Source organism: Phalacrocorax carbo, chromosome 1 (assembly GCF_963921805.1).
Source record: "Phalacrocorax carbo chromosome 1, bPhaCar2.1, whole genome shotgun sequence".
In the NCBI taxonomy this organism is placed as follows: Eukaryota; Metazoa; Chordata; class Aves; order Suliformes; family Phalacrocoracidae; genus Phalacrocorax; species Phalacrocorax carbo.
In genome coordinates this window covers 19044747-19066805 of record NC_087513.1, presented here as the reverse complement: position 1 = coordinate 19066805, position 22059 = coordinate 19044747, and the positions used below count along the sequence as shown (strand labels likewise).

Genomic DNA, 22059 nt, shown 5'->3' with positions numbered 1-22059 from the left:
CCCAATTTTAGAGAGTCCTAGTGAGGTTCGCTATTCCACCCTCCTGACTTTCAACAGGACCTAATTATTGTCTAAAATCCTAGCTAAAAACTACTTTGTATGTTTGCCTTTAAAAATATTATTAAAAAATATAAATTTTTTAACAAATTCTTACAGAACTGAACATTTTCCTGTGAACCTAAAAAAAATATAAAAATCTGTTTCCCCTGAAGGTGTTTCTGAACTGGGGGGGTGGGGAACCACAACACCACAAAAACAAACAAACAAAAACAGAACAGAATTTCATCTCAACAGATGCATAAGAAATACTTTAGGAAACACAAACACACAACATACTATTCTGAATTTAGCAAAAGGGAGAAGATTTAGAATACATTATTGTTAGAGGAGTGTTTGATATTCACACACACTTCTGCTCTCAAATGTAGTATTACATATTCTCATTCCCTATTCCAGTTTTTAGCTATGTATGTGATAAAGGAAGTTACGTGATGATCATGAATTAACAGACCAGATATCAGTCCTACTGAAAAAAAAAAAAGTTAAATCACTTTAAGCAAACAGGTGTTTTGCTGATTCTTATGTTTTGTTGCCCATTGGAGCTGGATACAATTTATGGCATAACACTGCTATTCTAATTTACACCAGTTACAGTGGTGTCTGGTGACCCCAGGAAATACAAGAGGCAAAAAAACCCTTCATTTCTCAGCACCCATACTAAATGGAGTTAATAGAAATCACCCGCGGTTTACTGCCTCCAAATCTCATCCAACCCAGGACTTCCTGAGCAGAAAACAGCTGGGGGACAGGAGGGCTTTAGGGAAATGTCATATACAACCTTGTGCTGTCCTCAGATTTCCCTAGGTATCCATTTATGGCTACTGCTGCGATTACTGGGCTGAATGACTTGTTGATATAATCAAGTGAATTTGTTCCTATGTTTCAGTATAAATAAAGAGCTGAACTAAATAGACCTGTAACTCATAAAATAATAAATAAATTATATCAGCCAACTTTGGGTACTTGAATGTGTTTTATCAACAGAACAAATATTACCCAAAAGTTGGGGATCTCTCCCAGGACTTATTTGGGGAAGTCCTAAGGATAAGTGCATTTCCACTGAACGTATAATATTGATGAATAGAAGATATTCCAGCTGCAACTTGAAACTTGCACTTAAAATATAGTATCAACCAGTCCAAAGGAGCTAATCAATGTGTAAAAGGTATCAGGAGATGAAGACAGTAATCCATAGGCAATTCCACGGTTTCAGTGCAGAGTATTACCAGAAAGGGTAATCTCTCCCTTATCCCAGCCACATGTTCCTACACACCCTTATGACAACCATAGCACTCAAGGAAGCTATCTGTCTGAAAACCAATTTGACCAAAAGAGGAAGACAGAGGAAAAAAAAGAAGAAAAAAATGAAGAGAAAAATGTGGATGAGAACATTTTTATGATCTGGCTCTCGCAGTGGTAGGAGTTCAAAGTCACGGTGTCTTGAAGTGATTGAGAACCACAGGCTCAAGGGCTGTAAAATAATCTTGTTTGGATACTTCAGATTTTTCTAATTTGTACCAAGTAAACAAAAATACCTAGGTATAAGAACATTTAATAAATGTTGCTGGCTGGGTATTCTACTGTATACAATCACCTACACCATGAATCACTGGCAATCAGTACTGGCAGTGGTTTTAGAACCTATCACAGTATCTGTCTTCTGCTTCAAGGGAACGGCAGCCTGTTCACGTTCACTTTTCCAATACAAACCATATGTGCCCTAAAAGTAACATTCATAACCCTTCCCCCTCACTGGTTTGTCCACAAAAGGCACAACCCACTGTCTGGGAAACACAGTGTTAGGGGAATCTTCAAGGCTACAGTTCTGATGAGATGCTGCACAACTTGGGCACATCATGGCTTCAAAGGAAAGTGAGCATCTGAGTGATATAATGGACTGGTTGTTGGAAAAGGAAAAAAAAAAAAAGGCAAGACAGAAATAAGTTAACAGCTAGATATTACCATCTCACAGATGCCTAACATTAAGAACAGCAATATCATTAGACAAACAAAAGTCTGGAAGAGATGTCTTCAAGTCATCAAATCCAGTGCCTTGCTATCACAGCCCCCTATGTATTAAAATCCTTTTTCTAAGTCAATTAAATCCCACTTCCACTTAATCCTGAGCTAACAATGTCCTTGGTTTTTTTTTCTTTTTTTCTTTTCTATTGTTTATTCTCCTGATGTGCCTTATTATATTCTCAATTGTTGTTTGACTAAACAAGCCAAGCACTTTTAAACATTTCTAGAGTGGACACTCCATTCTTCTGAACATCCATCCACTTTTCCACCTAGTTCAGTATGAGTTTCTGAATAAAGGGAATTATACATAGCTTTGCTGATGAAGTCTCAACAATGCTGTCTATAGCAACGGTAGTACTTCTTTTTTTTTCCAATTCACCTTGGAGTCACACATCTTCACAATCCCAGTAATGATTCATAGCTATCCTGCAACTAACCAACATGCCAAGGACCTCTATTCCTGGACGATGATAGATGAGCTCTCATTTTACTGCAGAAATTCATGCTGATAATTAATAAACACATGATGTTGTACTTCGTCTAACTATAGTGCACACCCTTTCTATTACTTAGGCCTTCAGTATCATCCACTGGTGTTATACATTTATTAATACTTCGACATACCAGCAGGATTTTAAAATGCAAGCTAAATGAGATATGTGCATCCTAAATGTATTTGTTTCTTGAAGCATTAGATACAAGGCGCTCTTTGATGTTATGAGACCCTTGACTGCAGTACAAAATATCCCAGACTCATATTGTATCAAATGATGCCATGGTCGAATCATTTGTTCTAAAACAGTGAAACCAGCCAAACAACAAATTCTACATACAGAGACTACTGCAACAGCTATTTGATTTTCTATGGAAAAGAAAATGATTAATGCTTTTCATTTAGTAGGGAACAGCTGCACTCCTAACTTTACTATCTGGAAAGCAGGAGGAGAAGTAGCTGTTTAAAAAATCATATCATTTTTAGTGAAAAATGGCTTCAACCTTGGGAATAATTGCTGTTGCCAGTAGGTTGTTAGCAAATTACCAGCAAAGCATTAAACTAAAATGTATTAAGATCAGAAGATTTTTAAATAATTATCAAAGTGAAAATGAATTACAAATATCAACTGTTGGCCTGTTCACCCTTATCAGTAGTCAAGAATACACGATTCCAGCTTAAATTCTCCAGTCACTCACATGCTACAGTGGCCACCTAAATGTATCAGAAGCTGTCAAAAGGGGAGCCTAAAGTATAAACAGAAAGTGACCACTTAGCCCCTTTCTGTCATTCTCCCTCTTCTACTGCAAGTTCTAACAACTTAATCAATTAAACAAGAGACCCCAATATATTACTCTTTTTGCCATAATTTTTCTATGTAGAGAATTACATCTTGAGAAACAAAAGATGCACTGGGATTCAGTGAAGATTAGGCCTCACCTTATTTTTTCTGCTCCCATGTCAATCAAGTGCAAGAAAATATCGATATCCTTCTACCATTTTAATAAATGTACTGTCTTTAGAAAAGGGGTCAAACCAATGATTTTCCTGTAGAGAATCTGACACAGTATTTTCTACCTAGCAAAGTAATTGCTTTTCTGTAAATGCAGTTAAAAGACCTAGATCTTGAGTCTTAATGTGCATGTACAGAAAAGTACATCACATTTAGCTCAGAAAGACTGTTCTTTTGATTAAGCCTGCTGACCAGGTGTTAAAAGTACTAAAGAGTCTGACACATCAATGCTGGATGTGTTCCCAGCTGCTGGCCAGAATCTGATCACCTTCTTCTAAGCAAGGTGTTCAATAAAGTATTGAAAAACCCTCCTGTCTAACACCACCTGTCAGCTGGGCTGCAGACCATGCCACCAGTCTGAGACAGCACCTGTGGCTCTGCTGGATGACCTCTGCATTATAGGGAGAAGGAAGACAGCCATATCAATTCTAACAGACTTGGCAGCCTTGGTATAGCTGATCTCCAAATACTCCTACTTTCATCCCAGAGACAGCTGCAGAGGGCAAACAGTAATAGCCTGAAATTACTCGGGTCATTTTTCTCAGACCACAAAGGCAGGACAGTACAGGCATTTATTTTCCCTACCATCTTCAGACTCTCACAATGATTGTACTCCTCCTATTTACTCCTCATCAGAGTCTAGATCTGGAGTACAAGCAGCAGAATGCACACACAGCATTCAACTCTACCCTGTGCCAAGTGTGAACATAATACACTCTGTTAAAAGCTCCTGTTTAAAAGAGAAGGCAGTAAGAACTAAATCCAGGAAGGCCAAAATAATGCTGGAAGCTTGACAGAAGTACTCCGAAAAACAAACTTTGTTTAGAATCACTCCCATTTACAAATACATTTGTCTTTGTGCCTCTAAATCAGATCAGAGCTTCAAAGATGTCTCTTCTTCCTCACCTTTGGCTCACACAGCCACGGCAGCCAAAACATCCCCTGGCTTTCATCTAAGACTTATTGGAATTTACCTGCTTTGCAGGCATGGGTTGGTCCTGGTGAAGCAGTCACTCTTATACCAGATTTGCACTGCATGTACGGAAGGAAGAGGGAACTGTGATTTTATGTGGAAATGAAGCTCCAAATGAGACAAAATTCAAAAGCCCATGCTCAACAGAAAATATCCACTAAGCAATAAAAACGTGTACAAAGACCAGTTCAAACTTTCAAAGGCCTACACTGGTCTGTGAAAGTAACTTCTAACGGCACTGCCATTCCAAGAAAACAATTATATTTGTCATTCTTGACAATGAAGTGTAAGAAACAAAAATTTTATCACAGTATTAGCATCATTGTGATACTAATTTCCACAAGATTAATGGAATAAAATACAAACCCAATTTATTCAGATTAATTTACCCTCATTTTCTTATTCTACACACAAAATGGAAAGACTTCTATAAATTAATTGAGCTATTTATTCTACAAAGGAGAGAGAGGGACATGCTTGTTGGCAGTGTTTTATGAACCTGAAAGGTAATGGGGCCCATAAAACTCCTTGACACTTGTTTTTGAGCTTCACAAAATTAGAGCCTGTACCTCATACTTGAAGTGTCAGAAAGAGTAGTTTCTTTTGCCTGATTCATCTACCGGCCAAATTTGCCATTCACAAGAATTTGTTTCATAGATTTTTACTCCCTTCTCTTTAAAAGATAATAGAGTTTAAGTTCCTTGAGGTAATAGCCTTTTACTACCTCAGTCTTATTTAAAGGCAAAAATAGCAGATGGATTATGCCTATCCTGCAAAAAAAAAACCATACCACAACCACTCTTTTTCAATGCTGTTGGAAACATACAAAGAAAATGCATTTATGTTTGGAAACATGTTGTTAGTGTAAGATTAATATTCTTCATGGAAAATTGAGATTCATCTTATATAAATCTGCTTTTTTGTATGTATAGAGACTAGTCACACAGTGGAGAAAAAAAATGTACTCTAAAATGAGGTTCATGTTGTGTATACGTGTACTCTAATCAGTACAGACAGAATCACTCTCCAAAAAAGACATTGTAGGAACAAAAGATATTAATTTCTGGTACTTGTAGAAGTTCCACATATAGATGAAAAAGTTTTCAAATTAACAGAAAACTGAAGCACATTTTAAGTGATACCTCAAAATTATCTTTAGAACTCTACCTGGTTTCAAAAAAAAAAGCTGTATACTTAATTTCAACAGAAGTAAGAAATATCAAGGGTTTGTTAGATATTTTGATAGCATTTGCATGAATTTCACATGTGGAAGCTCTTCTTCCTTTGTTAGCTTCACTTGCTCAGACGCTCATGCAAATTTCCAATGTGTTGTTTCAACATTAGTCATCTTAATTCCAAGTTCAGGAAAAAAAGAAGAAAGAATGCCTTCTCTTCTCACCATTAATTCTCTTTCATTATCTGCAATTGATTTAAAAGGTGTCTTTTCAACTGTTTACAGACAATAAATCATTCCTCATCTTGTGTGTTTAAACCTGCTCAAATTCCTTGTTCTCAGAAACTAAGCATTATGGTGATTTTACTGGAATAATATCAACTGATAATATATGTAGGTTTTAAATGTATCAAGCAACATTCTTTCTGCCTGAGTGTAGTCCCAATAACAGCTACTTTCAATGTGAAACAAAATATATTTTTATGGTTATCACTACTGTATTCTATAGAGCTAAGCGTTGCAACAGTGAATGGACTTCCTGACCAAGATTTCTGTTAGTATGCGCTAACTGCAAGTGAATGAGTTAGCCAATACGCATTCTGTAACATCTTGATTTTCCTGCCTCTCAGCTAAAATATTGTTATTCCCATGTTGGCAACTAACATTTTGACACTTTGTTAACAGCTTTAATTCCTCCACTACGGAGGAATTCTTGCATTAAGCAAAGAGACAGAAGCAGTAAGAGGAAAAGCAACCAACACATAAACAAGCCTCAGTGTGAATTTACAAGCTTTCATGTTTTAAGGACAGAATTTTCTCTGATGGTGGTCTGTCACACAGCTGTATCTGATTTGAAAGGCGATCTCTTGACTTTTAAAGAAATGCTGACAAAATCTGCAAATCAGAGTTGATATCTAACTTCCAATTCTTTTCAGCATTTCAACCAAAATTTTACTTCCTCTATTATTTCTTAAAATTTACACTTTTTTTCCTTCTGAGATTTTCATACTAACTTCCATTTTAAAAAAAATAATAAAATAAATAAACCCACCAAACTCATGGCACTATCTCTGCTCGGGGGGAGGGGGTGGAATCAGCAAATCTAGAGATGTGGGGAAAAAAAAGGTTACATTTTGATCACTTAAGTTCAGCTACAGTGCTACATCCTGAGAATAAATATATGCATTATAGAAATATACATAGAGAAGAACAAACCAGAACGCAAAATAAGACGTCCATTGAAAGCATACTTTAGAAACGCTGCTCTTTGACTTTACAGAAGAGCTCTGAAATTTTAATTCCGTATGCTTTATGTGACCATCCCTTTCAAACAAAGGCCAAAGCCAGCTAGCTCTGGTTTAAGTTCTAGCTTCCTGACACCCACTTTTAAGAGAACTATTCCTGTTCCACAATGGGAAAAAGGTATACTATCCAGCCAAAACACGGGTGTCTATTGCACACAAAACATACACGGCCTGAGTAATATTAACATGCATCTGAAATTTAGACACCCCTGTCGTGACAAATGACGTATACCCATCATATCTACCAGGGCTCTCCAGCATTTTGGCAAATTAAAATCTTTTTTCAAATTACATGCACTGAAACTGAAAGTACCTTTTTTTCTCAACAGTTCAGTTCTAACCCTCTATGCATAGTCATATCCACTGCTTTAATATACTTTTTAAATAATTTAGAATGACAGAAGAAAAATTAAACTCTAATGTTGAGTCTATTATACTCTCAGTGCACTGCCAGTTTACTAAGTTCTAATAAGGTACATACATGCAAGCCTACAGTATGCAACATCAGAGTTTATAACTGGGCTCATAGAACCTGATGCATGTGGAATAAAAACAACCAAGCCCAGTTCTCAAATCTCTGCAGATCCAGGAGTTGCGAGAAAAAGTCTCTATACATATATCAAGTTAATTTTTCTGGCAAACCGTGATTCACATAGCTGTACTTGTCAGACCTAGCAACAGAAAAGCACTTCAGAAAGTGGCAAGACAAACATCAGGGCCAATTCACCTGACCTTAGACAAGAAAAATAAGAAAGCAAAACTGAAAAATATAGAAAACTAATACTGGGACTCTATGCCAACACGGAGCACTAAATTCTAAAAGAAGCTCTCATCAGTTACTACAAGCAGTAGAAGGAAAGGCAGTGAAGTATATCAGGAATGTGCTCTAATAAGGTAATGTAGGAAATATTTTCTTGAGTTCTACAAATTTGGTCTTTGATGGAGACAAAAACTCCCCTATAAATTTCAGGGAATTAATGAAAAAAAATGAGATAGGTAGTCATTTCATTTCCTTTTGCATCTCTGCTTATATTAAAATATCAAGAGGAAAAGATTACTTTCTCCCTGTGAAATTCAGGATTCTGAAGGACATCCCTTTCCGCTGTATAGAAATAAATTATCTGAGAAAACATGAAGCAGTAGTTCTTGGTATTATATATGCTTAATACAATGTCAGTCTTATGCAGTCAATATAATATTTGTGCCAAAGAATACACTGGCTTACCTATATTCCTGTCAAATGTCAAAATGGAAAAAGATAAGCATTAAGCTGTTTCACAGGAATTACTTTTGAAATGCCACCAACTCAAGTATTACAGGTTGTTTTTAAACTAATTCCTTGGAATTGTATCTGAAATACCTCAAATCCATTTATCGTAATTACAAGTGGCGGTGCATGCAACTTGTTATCACCCTAAGAGTTCAGAGCAGCACTTTAGAGAACTCTGCAAAATCATGGGGAAGGGAGCCGATATAACTCCATAAACTGTTAAAAAGTCTCTCGGGTAAGGCATTGTGAAGATTATACTAGAAAATAATTACATCTATGGACAGGATTAAGGTAGAGATCTCTAGTTTTACAGGCAGCACAACCATATTTGGCCAGCTGTTAGACTAAAAATGTCCATGAAGATATATGCCATGGAAAAAGGCGAAAAGTCACAATATATTCCTTGAACAAAAACATATTGATAAAAGAATGAGATATTGAAGGCAACAAATCTCTCCAGATGGAAAGGACTGTAAAAACAGCACTTACACTGAGGAACGTAGATTTGGAAGAATCACTCAGGTCACAAAGCCCAATACCCTACTAAAAATAACGACATAACGTAAGCTTTTTTTCATACATAGCTTTTATTTTCCAGGTGCAGGGAGAAGGAAGGGCAGGACGAGTTGAAGAGGTGGCACTTCAATGCTCAGTGCAATTCGTATCTGCTCTTATATTCAGGGCAAGCATTTCTAGTCATCTTTGCCCCTGCAGCTGCTTATATATATGTACATATTGTTCACCTTTAAACTTTTTCTTACCTAAATCACTAGTAGATAAAGGTGATTCAAAAATATTAATTACTCTACAAAAGGCTGCACAGTACAAATGTGTTTAATATTGTTTCACAAGGAAGAGGCTTAAAAAATGAGAAAAAGAATGGTAAAGCTGATAACCTTTGGTGCACTCATCTAAAATTCACCTAGTTTCCAACTTTTTGGGGGAAAGACAGTATTTTTAGAGCGCCCAGAGTGTGAAAATACTGGCAACGAAACTGGAGAATTTACAATAAGACAAACCACATTGCAGAAATGTTCAGGATACAAGCTGTTTGCAAAGATGTCTTCAGAAGATCCCAGTAATTTATGCCAAATACATCCCTCACTTTGTACAAATCCTTTGCTACAGTAGTTCAGCATCTTGACCTACTGTCTTATGAAGCTGTATCACAAGCCTATTTTTCTACAGGTTTTCTTCCCTACAGAAATACTGAACCAGTTACTTGACGTTAAACATTTATATTTAAAGCATGGGCCTTCAAAATAAAATAAGCAACATTCTAAAGGTGCTGTAACAAAGGACTGAATTAATGTGATAACATATATGTTAAAATCTTGGCGAGTTGTCTAATCTGCTTTTTAGTTAACAAAGACAAGTACTTCTGCAGCACAATTTACCTCAAACTACATCATGTACCTAAAACAGGTCATGAGAACCACACTGTAAAAATGTCTATGTTTCCATTGACTTTTAACGGAGACTATGCTAAAGATAGATGACAATACTGCAGAAATCTAAAGTAAGGAAAGACCAGTTGTAGTCAGATGGAATTGAAACTATTTGTCAGCCATTTCTTTTAACCCAATAGGATCTGAGTTCTACAACATGTTTGGTTTTTTTCTAGCTGGAGCCGATAACTTAAAAGGAAAACATCTGCAAAAATTCTTTAAACCATCTCTTAAAAGAATCATTATTCCAGGTATTAGGATACACAGAGACATGTTAGGTCAAATGCCTTATAGCAGGTAGTTTCAGGGAAACTACCACCTTTAAGTAACGTTCAGTGAAAGCAATTTTTAGAGCCTCTCAATTTTATTTTAAATATTGGTGTGCTTTTTACTAAGCACACATATACACAAACACATATATACTCTCATCTTAAAATGAATGTTTGATAAAGTGCTACTGACAGTATATACTGACAAAGCTCTGGAACACCTTTCTGATATTTTTCAATAAAATGATCTTGAAGATTAACTCAGATTATTATATTAGTTCAATTCAGAAATGAATTTTATATTTTTATGATTCAAGCCTATATACAGAACTACATTGGAATTCATTCACTATACAAAAAGTAATAGAAAAAGTCAAATTTCTTTTAGGTTGCACAGAAGAAAACTGTCTATCCAAGGTATAACTAAATATAAAGTCCATTTTGGTTCAGAACAGTGAGAAATTGGGTAGCCCTTTTGGTAACACCAGAGAACGCTTTCAGTAACGGGTAACCTCTCACAATGTCTGTTATACATGTATTTAGTTTAATTTAAAGCAAGAGAACAAAAGTCATAGAATGGTTTGGGTTGAAAGGGACCTTTAAGTATGATTCAGTCCAACCCCCCTGCCATGGGCAGGGACACCTTCCACTAGACCAGGTTGCTCAAGGTCCTGTGCAACCTGACCTTGAACACTTCCAATGATGGGGCATCCACAACTTCTCTGGGCAACCTGTTGCAGTGTCTTACCACTCCCATCACAAAAAATGTCCTCCTTATGTCAAACCTGACTCTACCCTTTTTCAGTTTAAAACCATTGCCCCTTGCCCTGTCAGTACAGGCCTTGGTAAAACATCTCTCTCCATCTTTCTTATAAGCCCCCTTCATGTATTGAAAGGCTGCAATAAGGTCTTCCCAGAGCCTTCTCTTCACCAGGCTGAACAACCCCAACTCTCTCAGCCTTTCTTCACATGAGACGCATTCCAGCCCCTGATCAGTTGCACGGGCCTCCTCTGGATCTGCCAGAAGTCACTGCTCCCATAGCATTTCGGCATTTCTGCTTCCAATCCAGCCATTTAATGAAAAGTGCAAGAGCTTAGCTTAAACCCAATTCTATCATCTGGCTAAGCTATTCTGCCAAACTTTGCACTGGTGTAGTTAGATGGAAAAATTAAATATTCTGCTAAAAGGGATACTGACAGATACTGACATCTGAGAGTATCAAAAATGAAACAGGCATCTGGGGTTAACAGTATCTCATATTGTCAGCATATCATCTCTTAGAACACATTTGCCAACATCAGAGTTGTAGCAATTTTGTGTTTCTGTAAGAATTAAGGGCCCTTCTCTCAGATGATGCAGCTTTGTCAGCTAACGGAACCAGCAGGTTCTACCGCTGTGCTTGAGTACAGCCAGTCACTACAATTCTCTACAACGGATGAAAAATCAGTAATCAGTCCAACCAACATAACTTGTAATTTGAAACGTTACCAATCTCCTAGGCATTCTGCTCTGGGCTTTTATTCAGTTTTTGGTACACAAAATACAAACAGAGCACATCTGTTAACAGTGTTCTGGAATTAACCTCTACACAAAACAAAACCAGAGAGTCCCAGCTCTGGACCTTCAAAACACCAAACTGAACAATGGGGTCATAGCTCAAATTACTAGTTTCAGTCACAGGCAAAGACAGCAGGAAGCTGTATCTTGCCAGGTATGTGATCCTAAAATATCATAAGATCCTGCCAACTTACAAGAGTCTCCTACTGGAAGAGCAAAAGATGCCAGTGGTGTAAAGCTCATAAAGACAAGGGTCAGCTGAAAGCATGTGTTAAATCGAGCTGTGAGAGAATGAGGCAGAGAACATCAAAACTAAAAATAAGTCATACCAACCTACAGCTTTGAGGGGAATTGTAACCACGGGAAAAACTGTAGCTAGAGATCTCTCTAGATACAGTTCATGTTTTCTCCAACAGCAGCGTATCGTCTGGCAAAATAAATAACATTTTGCCCTAAAGAAGTATATTTCTTATTGCTGTACTGGGCCACAGGTCCTTAAAAGTGCTAGGAGATGCAAAAGTGGGGATGATATTGGGTAACTAGCTGTTGCACAAAGACTCCTTTGAAAAACAGTCAGTTATGCTCCTCACCCCAGAGTTAGACGAGATACTTTCCTGTTATCTGAGAGCAATCAAGTGTTTGAAGAAAGATGTCAAAAGAAGCAGTCCCTCCAGAGATCGAAATAAGACACAGGACACAAAGTCTTCAGGAGATCAGTAGATCACCACATGAATGCAAAACCCTCTACCGTTATACTCGTGATTCCTGTACTATAGTCAAAGTCCATTTATTGAAAAACATGCACAAAATCTTTGAAATAAACCTCTACACCAAAAATACTGGAAAACATACTCTAAAAATGGTTCATATATTTTCAAATAGTCACCGCATAACATTTTCCTATTTGCAAGGCTAACATAAAAGCATATCCATGAAGAGATGACTTCCCAAAACATCTACAATAAGTAATTTTGCCAGCCATCTGTGCAAAAAGCAGTGTAATTTCCCTTTAAACATTAAAAAAAAACCCCTAAACAAATCCCCAGCCCAACAATGGAACAACACACCTGCTCAGATATGAGCTAAACATTAAAACATTCTGGTTTGAATTTAGGAACAAAGAATAGGCAGACCAGGAAGATTGTGGTTAATCAAAGCTCTCTAGATTTGCCTAGGTATTTGACACTTCCGTACATAGTGCAGTATTCAAGTGCATCTTTGAGTTATTGACAACATTCAAGGCATACCTCTAATAAACATTATTTGGCATACCAGCTGCTGGCCTAGCTGTCAATGTGGTTTTTTCACATAATAGCCTTATGGTTAGAGCACTTACTAAGAAAGCACTAAATTACATCTGAAAACTGAGAGATTTCATACCAGCTTCTAGCAGAGAAGAATGAGTGGGAGAATACCCACTCAAAAGGCTAATCTCAGTGAAGGGCTTACTACTACTTCAGTGGAGTCACTAAGCACAGAGTGAAAGATTAATGGGACCCCAGTAAAAGAAGGTACAATCTAGCTGATGTTTACACACTTAGCTGGAGCAATGGGGCTCTTCTCCATGCTCCCAATGCTGTTTTTAAAGTATATGGTAAGAACTATACTACACTGCATACATGGGGGGGAGGCAAATCAAAGAGGTCTCAATCTCTCTCCTGTCAACACTGCTGAAAGACATGGAATACTCCTCTGCCACATATTTAATTGAAAATATCCATTTCTTTCTAGTTCCCCCACGGACACCTGTTTCCCGTTATATCCATCTGTATCAGTAGCTAGACTAGCAATGGAAGTAAGAGTTACCAGAATTCAAATACATTTGAGAAATTTTAAATGGTGCTTACTTAGCCTTAAAGGGATGAACTCAACATTAAAAGCAATAGGAAGACATTTCTTATGTTGATGCCAATGACGTCTATGTAATACATGATCTGGACAGACTACAACATAACTGGTGAGACAATCTCAGTGTCACTTTGGTGCTCACATTGACAGGTAGTATGTTGTAGAGGCCATTAAGTACTAAAGCACTGGTTTGAATTCAAAAAATGAACCTTCTTAAAAAGGAGCAGCTGGGATGTTATGTAAAGAGACAAAAATTTAATACCATGCTTTTCTTATTTAATGCAACAAAAGCATTAGATTTTATTTCTATACACAAACTAGACTGAAAAAAAGTTTGAATAATGACAGTTGCTCTATATGCCACATTTATTCTGTCTGCAGAAATTCTTGCAGGAAACATAATAAAATTACAGATCAGTTTGGACAGATTAAAAGAATCTTTTTCATTTGTGAAAAAACAGAAAAAGTGATCTGAATAAGATAGCGTCAGTAACACAAGCTGTAGGCCTTCATTCAAAGGTGACTTGTTTGCATCCAACATAAGTCAGCAGGGACCATTTATCATCTAACAGCTGTTCAGTAGCCAATATATGATGATATGGTAGCTCCTGTTGGAGAAGTGTCCAGGTGACAGTCACAGCTAATTGTCATCCCTGCTGCCAGTCTCAAAGTGCGTAAGGGAACAATAAGACCTAAAGACCATAGTAGCCTGTGTCTTCTAGGCAGAGAACAGTTCCAAAACAGGATGATGAAAAGGTATTTCTCGAATGAGTAGTGACCATCCAATGTGTAACAGGATCTCAATTTAAGGTGAGGTCAATATAATGTTTTTCATGGGAGTTATCTGCATTTTGTATGGTGCCATGCAAAATCCTTGAGGCACTTTTGTTATTTATGCTTAGGGCTTGATTTTTCTGCTCAAAAAATTCCACGGATTTAAATGGTAGACTGCCAAGTCAGTCATTTAATTGAACCTATCAGTATTTCATCATTGCAATGTTCTTATTTTGCATTCTGCAAACAAAAGAAATAATGAATTAGAACATCTCCTCTTTCCTTTTCTTACTACTGTGAAAGAACACGCACTTACAATGTAAACCATAGAGTTACAGGAAGTATTTTGCATTTTGGATTTTTGAATTCTTTTTTTTTTTTCCTAGTACTATCACCATTTAGCCAGCATAAATGCTGGGCTTTATATTGCTCTCTTCCATACACAATATTTAAAACAAGATGGTGAACTTTCCAAGTACCATTCAGTTTTGATAGTTCCTTTCAAAAAAAACCCATTTGCTTGCCCTTGGAAGTATTACCTTAACAGAACAGCAAAACCTATAACACCACAGGGGTCTAATGTTCTATTCCTTATGCTTACAAAACAGTATAAAATAAGGAAAGCCAAAAGCTCTTAACAGCCGCAACTTTGCTAAAGCTGAATCATATGTTGTTTAAAAAGTCACCATTTACATACAAAAAGACCTCAGCATTTACAGCAAAGCCAACTGAATAAATACACTAAGAAATAATTCTGAATCAAAGCCATGTTATTTGTAGATTTCTGATGTAGCACGCAGCTCTGATGCCACATAAAAATTCTTTAATTTGACCAAACTTTCTAATATGGAAAAATGTAAAACTCAGTCACAGGGTGAGAAAAAACCAATTCAATATACCTTCACGATGCAAAACCAGTAACCTGAAGAATTCACTACAGGTGATTCTCTCTGGTCTACCACTGTTCATTAAACAAGTATGCTGAATGCATGCATGGGATCTAAAAATGTCACAACTCCTCCAATTCTGAATTGCCACTGATGGTGGTCACCCGCTACCAAAATAGCCTTCTGAGACTGTTTTTACATTTACTGATACTTCTCTTAAGTAAACTAACTCCTTAGTGGTCACATCAAGGACCATAAACAGCCTGTTTCTACTACTGCATTTTTGCCTTCTCCTGATGAGAACCTACCAAATCAGACCATTTTTCTTCAGTTGGAGAATATTATATTTATCACTATAGCAACTAACCTAATTGATTTGATGCAGGTTTCTCTTCCACCATAGGATGGAGCCACTATCCCTAAGTATAATCTAAACATTTAAGAAAGAAAAAATGATCAGTTTATCATTTTACCATGTCAAAGCAAACATAACCAGGCTTTAGAAATACAAGTATAGCTGAAAGTCTAATGGAATGTACATATACCTCCAGAAGATGCTTTGTAAATATGCTTATCTGTCAAGTGGAACTCAAGAGTATGGTGTTTACTGGTTGCTCCCAGAAATAGGGATGATTGTTGTACAACAAACACATTCCCAGAAACAAAGATTCACAAAGTAATTAGGGGAAGGGGAAGAAACATTCATATAACTGTTTCAGGAATAAACCTTGTCAGACCAACAGATTAAAAATGAAAGTAAACAACATAGATCAAAAGTTTTATTTATGGTGCTAAAATATGGGAACATGCAGAAGTTCGGATTTTTTTTTTTTAGCTGCAGGGTTTGATGTAAATGTAGTAAAGCGATACAGTGAGAGATAATCAGATATGAGGTTCCTACAATTACTTTAAAAATGTATTCAACTATATTGGTTTTTTACAGAAGTCTGCTTGCTATCAGAGATTTAAGTTGGTGTATTTCCAAATACCTGAATATAAGGTATGGGGAAAAATCAGAACACTTGACATTGTCACGTTCTTTTCTTTTACCTCTTCAGAAATCTGGCAAGGCTGTTATTCTTAAAACATAACTGACACCCCACTCCTTCACCCCGCCACCCTCCCCCCAGTTATGCTTTTCTTCAAAAAATAAGGCATTGGATGAAAAAAAGAATAAATAAACCCCAGATGATTTTTAAAAGAATTCATAAAATTTGCAGTACTACTTTACCTAGAAATAGCTTCACTTTTTTCCCTTGATTTTAAAACATCTTCACCCTTTCCACAGAGCAAAAACATTTTTTTTGCAATTTTTCAAATACTACCACTAGAGAAAATGTTCATGGTGCTTCATTTACATTTGGAATTGCCATTGTCAAATCAGTGAAACAACACAAATGGTGGAGTGTTTTGACACTGCATATTTTAAGCTGCATGGTGCTTTTCAGCACTATCTGGAATGATGAGCGTACTACATGTTTGAGGAACACCATCCACACTGGCTGAGAGAACTAATTAGAAACTGGTCATTTAAGCACACCAGAAATTGCCTTCACATTATCAGCTAACATTTGCATTGTTCAGCATCAGTAAACAACATGAAAAATAAGAAACGAGCAACATATAACAATTCAAATGGACAACTTCATTCTTCAGAACATTGTCAAACACCTGACTGTTGAATATAAAAAATTTTTAACGTGTCAGAGTTTACAGTTAACTCTTTCTGAAGCTATGCTGATAGAAGATATCTGCACAGTACTCGTACCTTCTCATAAAAAGCCTGGGACCCTCCAGACATTTCTAGCACAAACTTAATAAAATATTTCCTAGTACTAATTGCCAGCTGAATTCCCTTTACCCTTGAACTATTCATCCTGTAATATACATTTACTGAATCACTTACCTCCCAGTATGCACATAAATCCTTTTAAATCTCAGTATGTTGGTTAGTATACTCTCTGTATTACAATATTGACTGACATTATGTACAAAATGAAATTATTTAAAAGTGTAGCCTGTTTTATATGATTTTAAGTGTAATGCAAAATGTGCTAAATTAAAAAAAAAATTAAAAATACATTATTCTTTTTAGAGTAAGGTTCTTTCACTGATGTCAGTATGAATAGTCCCTGTAACATGCAAAAAAAAAAAAAGGTGAATTAAAGGTTCTCTTGGCCAATTACAATCTTGTTTCAGAAAAAAAAAAAATAAACCACACTGAAAAATCGAGAATATAATACAGTTGGAGGGAATGGAATAGAGGGTTAAGAAATGCAGCAGTCATGCTCCTGAAAACCAGAATCCATTTCCTATTCATCATAACCTACACCTATTACAGCTCAACAAGACAAGCCTAGTGCAAAGTCTTTTATGCTACAGCTAATGAAAGGAATACGCATTATGGGTAAATTACACACCACATTCAGCTCAGGTTGGGAAAATACAGTGTAGATTCATTTTGGCAAAGTTGTGCAGGTCCCTTCTGATAAATTACATGGTTTTTTTTTATTATTACGTAGAAACTGCTTTTTTCTATTCACTTTGACAGATTCTCACTCTGGTATTATGGACTAACTTGCATTCCCTAGAATTACGGGCATTAACTGTATTTATATTACATAACTGCTTGAAAATTACTCTTGCTGAGAGCAAAAAACTGAAAAGAAAAAATAAAGACCTTTAAAAGTATTAATAGCCCAGGTACTTGATTCTTACAGACACTTTATCTGCAACTCAGTGTGATTAACGGACAGTCTATCAAGCCTGAGAAAGAAAATACAAAACTCTACCAAGAACCTGTGATGCAGCTCTAAAACTGATAGCATGGGCTTACTAAGCGGCTGAGGAATGCTCAGGAAGCGCCGGGGTGTTCCAGTGCAATTTCACACTCAGAGAATCACAGATGATCCCGGTGATGTTAAGATATCTGTCACTTGACTAAATATGTGCTTCCTAAAGGAATGAACATAAGCAAAACAGCTCCTGTTCATGGGAGGTGCTGGGGGGTAGGGGAGTGCGCTCGCAGAGGAAGCAGCCTGGGAGAGAGCTGCTAACGTCTGACAATAAACAGCGAGCAGCGGATCACAGTTACTACCACTAAAAAGTTTGTTCCTAAGATCCAAGAGATGCTTCTGTTTGGACTGGAAATGCCACATCTACAGCCTAGGGACACCTCATGCTCCCGAGAAGCAGCAGTATTAAAGTGTCAGTCTACCAGCTTTCCCATGGGGGAGAGGTGCCAGGTGGCAAGCCTAAGGCACAGCACCCACACCTGCCAGCTTCAGAGCTTAGCCTTTGCCAGAAGCGTTACCTCAGGCGGGAAGGGCGTGGATTTACGTCCAGCAAAAGCACCAGGACAAGTATGTACTTACTGCAGTAAGCGATCAGGAGACTAGCCAGGATCATGATAGCCCAGAAAGTTGAGGACATGCTTGGCAAGGCGTTGGCATCTTTCCTACTGCTTCTCCTGGGAGATGGAGCCATTGAAGCCACTTCCCCAGTTGGGGGGGGGGGGGGGGGGGGGGAGTCAGACAGTTTCACCAGCCAGCTCTTCCCTTGACCGATGGCCTTTCTTCTCGTGTAATCCCCAAGGAAGGCATCTTCCAAAGACCCCGCGGTTCACCAGCAGCAACACGGTCCTGTTGCGAGAACCATCTTCCAGCCAGAAAGCCAAGGCGACTCTAACGCGTGCAGGACTAGGGCGCAGCGGCCGCAGCCAGCTTCCCTCCCGTTACTGTGGTGAGATTCACTGGCTTTTACTGGGGCTCGGATGCCTGCCGTGGTGCTGAGTTTTGAAGATGTCCCACGAAACAGCCTTTTTTTTTTTTTTTTTCCCCCTTTTCCTTTTTTAATTTGCAGAAGTTGTTCCGCTCGCCGCCCTTCCCCCTGCCTGCTCCCCGCCCCCGGGCGGCAGACCCCGCGGGCAGGGCCCGGCCCTGGCCGAGGCGGCGCTCCCCGGGGTGGCCTCCCCCGCCCTCCCCTCCCGCCGCTCTAGGGCGACCCCCGCTCAGGCCGCCGCCGCCCCCCAGCCCAGGGCAGCATGGCCGCGGGGGCAGCGGGCACCGAGGGGCGAGGGCACGGCGGCGGCCACGGCCGCCCGCCCGCCGGGGAGGGCTGTGCTTGGCAGCTCTGCGGGGCGAGGGCGATCGGCGCCCGCCGAGGAGCGGGGGGCGGCGGGGCCCGCCAAGGGCTGAGGACGGCGGCGGCGGCGGACGGCCCGGCCCGCCGGGCGGAGAGGCGCCCCGTCCCCCGCGGCGAGTCCAGCCTGATCTCCCCTCCCAGCCGGTCCTGCGGGCTCGACGGGGCGGCGGCGCGACGGGCGGCCGGATCCGCGGCGGGCGGGACACTTTACAGGGAGGGTCGGCAGCAGCAGGTCGTCTCCTCCTCCTCCTCCTCCTGCCCGTGCGCCGCCAGCTCCGCTCTTAGGCTCTGCCGCTAGAGCAGCGCCGGCCCTTCAAGTAAAACGAAGGAGGAGGAGGAGGAAGAGGAGGAGGAGGAGGGCGGTCACGCCCACAGGTGAAGAGCGCACGGAGCCGTCCTTCCCGCGGCGCCGCGCCACCTGCGCGTCCCCGCCGGAGGAGCGCTCCCGCTCCCGGTGCGGGTCCCCCAGCACCTGCCCGCCGCCTCCCCGCTCGCCTCCCCCGCTGCCACCGGCGGGTTTGACCCGTGGCGGCGGGGAGGGAGGAGCCGCGGAGGGACTCTCCCCGCTGCGGGCGCTCCCAGCCGCGCCGTGGGCGGGGGCCGAGCCCCGGGGGGGGCCGAGCCCCGGGGGGGGGCCGAGCCCCGGGGGGGGGCCGAGCCCCGGGGGGGGGCCGAGCCCCGGGGGTTTGCAGGGGAGAGCTGGCCCGGGCCCCCGGCGCCTCCCCACGGGCTCCCGCGGAGAGGCGGTGCGGAGGAGCCGCCGGGCGGGAAGGGGAAGGGAAAGGCAAAGGCAAAAGGGGAAGAAGGGGGAAAGGGGCGGAGGCGGCCCCCGGCCGGAGCCTCCCCGGAGAGGTTTTGCTCTCGGCTGAGGCGGAGGGTCGGCAGGAGGAGAAGGGGTCCAGGGAACCTCTCCCCACCCACTCACCTGCACGGCGCGGCTCGAAGTCACTCCCCACCGTGTAGCCTGCCTAGACAGGGCCTTAGGTGTTAATGGAAGCATGCCTCCCTCTGAATTAATCTGTGGTCCTTGCAGGGACTGTTGGCCTGCAATTTCTGTCACTGTAGAGGCAGGAGCACATTGATGTGAAACCCAATTTAGAGGGCTCCAATCCACGTGTGTGCCAGTAGCATTTATGGTAATTATAAAAAACTGAAATGTTTTAAGAGGGACCAGGTAGTTGAGCTTTTCCATTCAGAGTCTCCATAACAATGTCTTCAAATTAATATTTTTAAATTCTGCAGAGGGTAATCACGTTCTAAGTACAGGCAGGATTGGCAGACTAGAAGAGGAGCTTGGTCACAAAATGTCCCAGTCATCTCCTCCTGTGTTTTGCTTGCTTAATAAAAATATTAAAAAGTATATCCGTGTTCCTTCAGTAGCCCCAGGTTTGTCTATTTGCCACGTAAATATCTGGACTTAAAATTGGATATGAATGATGCGTTATTTACAAGACAGGGCTGTAGTGACTTCTTTAGTACAGCTGCACTTGAGTAGATACTTGGAACTAAGTTCAGTTTTGCACTGTGAGGACCTCGTCAATGTACTCTTTGATTTCAGATCTGATTTTCTGCCAGAGTAGTTTGCATCCTGAACTGGTAGGGCAGTAGGCTGATGTGTTCAAAGATGCTCCGCAGGGATGAAGCATATCATTTGGGGACATGCAGAACATCCCCTTCCAAGACATGACTTCCCCTTACTTTCAGTGGGAATTTCTTTTCTATTGCATTTAGAAACTAGAATATAGCACAACTCAAGCATTAAGGCAACATGCTAAGCTTTAGTCTTCTCTCCCACATAATTTAAAAGAGCATTTTATTTTTATTTTGTATTTAGAGACTAAGTCATTGTAACACCTTCTATGCCTGACAGACACTAGATTCTCTAAGTCGATAGAAATTCCACAGCTCCTTTCATATCCTGAAGTATTAGTTCAATTTGATGTTGTAAAGTACTACTGCATAATGAGGTTTTTTTAAAATAGGACTTTCAAATTTCCTATTCACAGAAAAAATGTAAATAAGTATTAAGCAACAAAAATGCCGCAGCATGATGTGCTGCTGTTCACTGCAATTCCAGGACTAACATGTAAATTAAGTATTTTTCTGTATGTATGAAAAGAAATTTGATTTCCATTACAGCTGAGAGTGTTGAACGTACAGTTGAATAATATGTTTTAACTATTACTAAAAAGAAAAAGCACGACTATCTTCACAAAAGATACATAGTACGATGTATAGATTAGGAGACTTTAAAGCCACAAGGGATAGCTGCAACAGTATATAGGCTGCTATATCTTTCAGTATAATCCGTAGAATTTTATACAGTAAATCTTATAGTCTACCCATTAAGTTGTGGTTATATAAGAGGATTTCCCTTGGAAATACATCCAGCATTCAGTCTGAGGAGCGGGAGTCATGATCACTGTTCACCTAAATAAAGCCTGAAGCTTGATGCAGAAGCTGAACTACTGCTTTGCTAGTTCTGAAAACTGATGTCGTTCACTTGAGACCAGGCTAATTCTTGTGTCGGGGAACTACTCAGTTACTCAGAAAATAAGGTACCATTCACTGAGAGCAAGGACCACCAAGCTGGGGCCTTTGTGTTTCTGTCTACATCTATCTGTAACAGTTTTACATAAGGCATTTTATATGAAGAAAGATTTTCAAACATTACATTCTGATGTGATTGTCAAAGACAAGGTAAGACTTAAAACCACTCTTTTAAAATGGAATTTTAGGTCACTGCTCATTTGTTCTGTAGGTATGTGTTGATGCCCAGTAATGGTCTGGCTGTTCTGCCCTGTCTTATATTGAAAAGTATCTC

General features: G+C 39.8%; 1 protein-coding gene across 2 annotated transcripts in view; it reads right to left on the bottom strand.

Annotated features, from left to right (window-relative positions):
- The window catches only part of TAFA5 (TAFA chemokine like family member 5), a 427770-nt gene extending 408297 nt beyond the window's left edge, over nucleotides 1–19473 (bottom strand). For both annotated transcript variants that reach the window (XM_064445595.1, XM_064445605.1), the window contains exon 1: nucleotides 18467–19473. In XM_064445595.1, coding sequence (XP_064301665.1) covers nucleotides 18467–18578 — 112 coding nt within the window. In that variant the 5' untranslated portion in view covers nucleotides 18579–19473. The remainder of the gene's footprint in view (nucleotides 1–18466) is intronic.
- Nucleotides 19474–22059: the final 2586 nt, after the last annotated feature.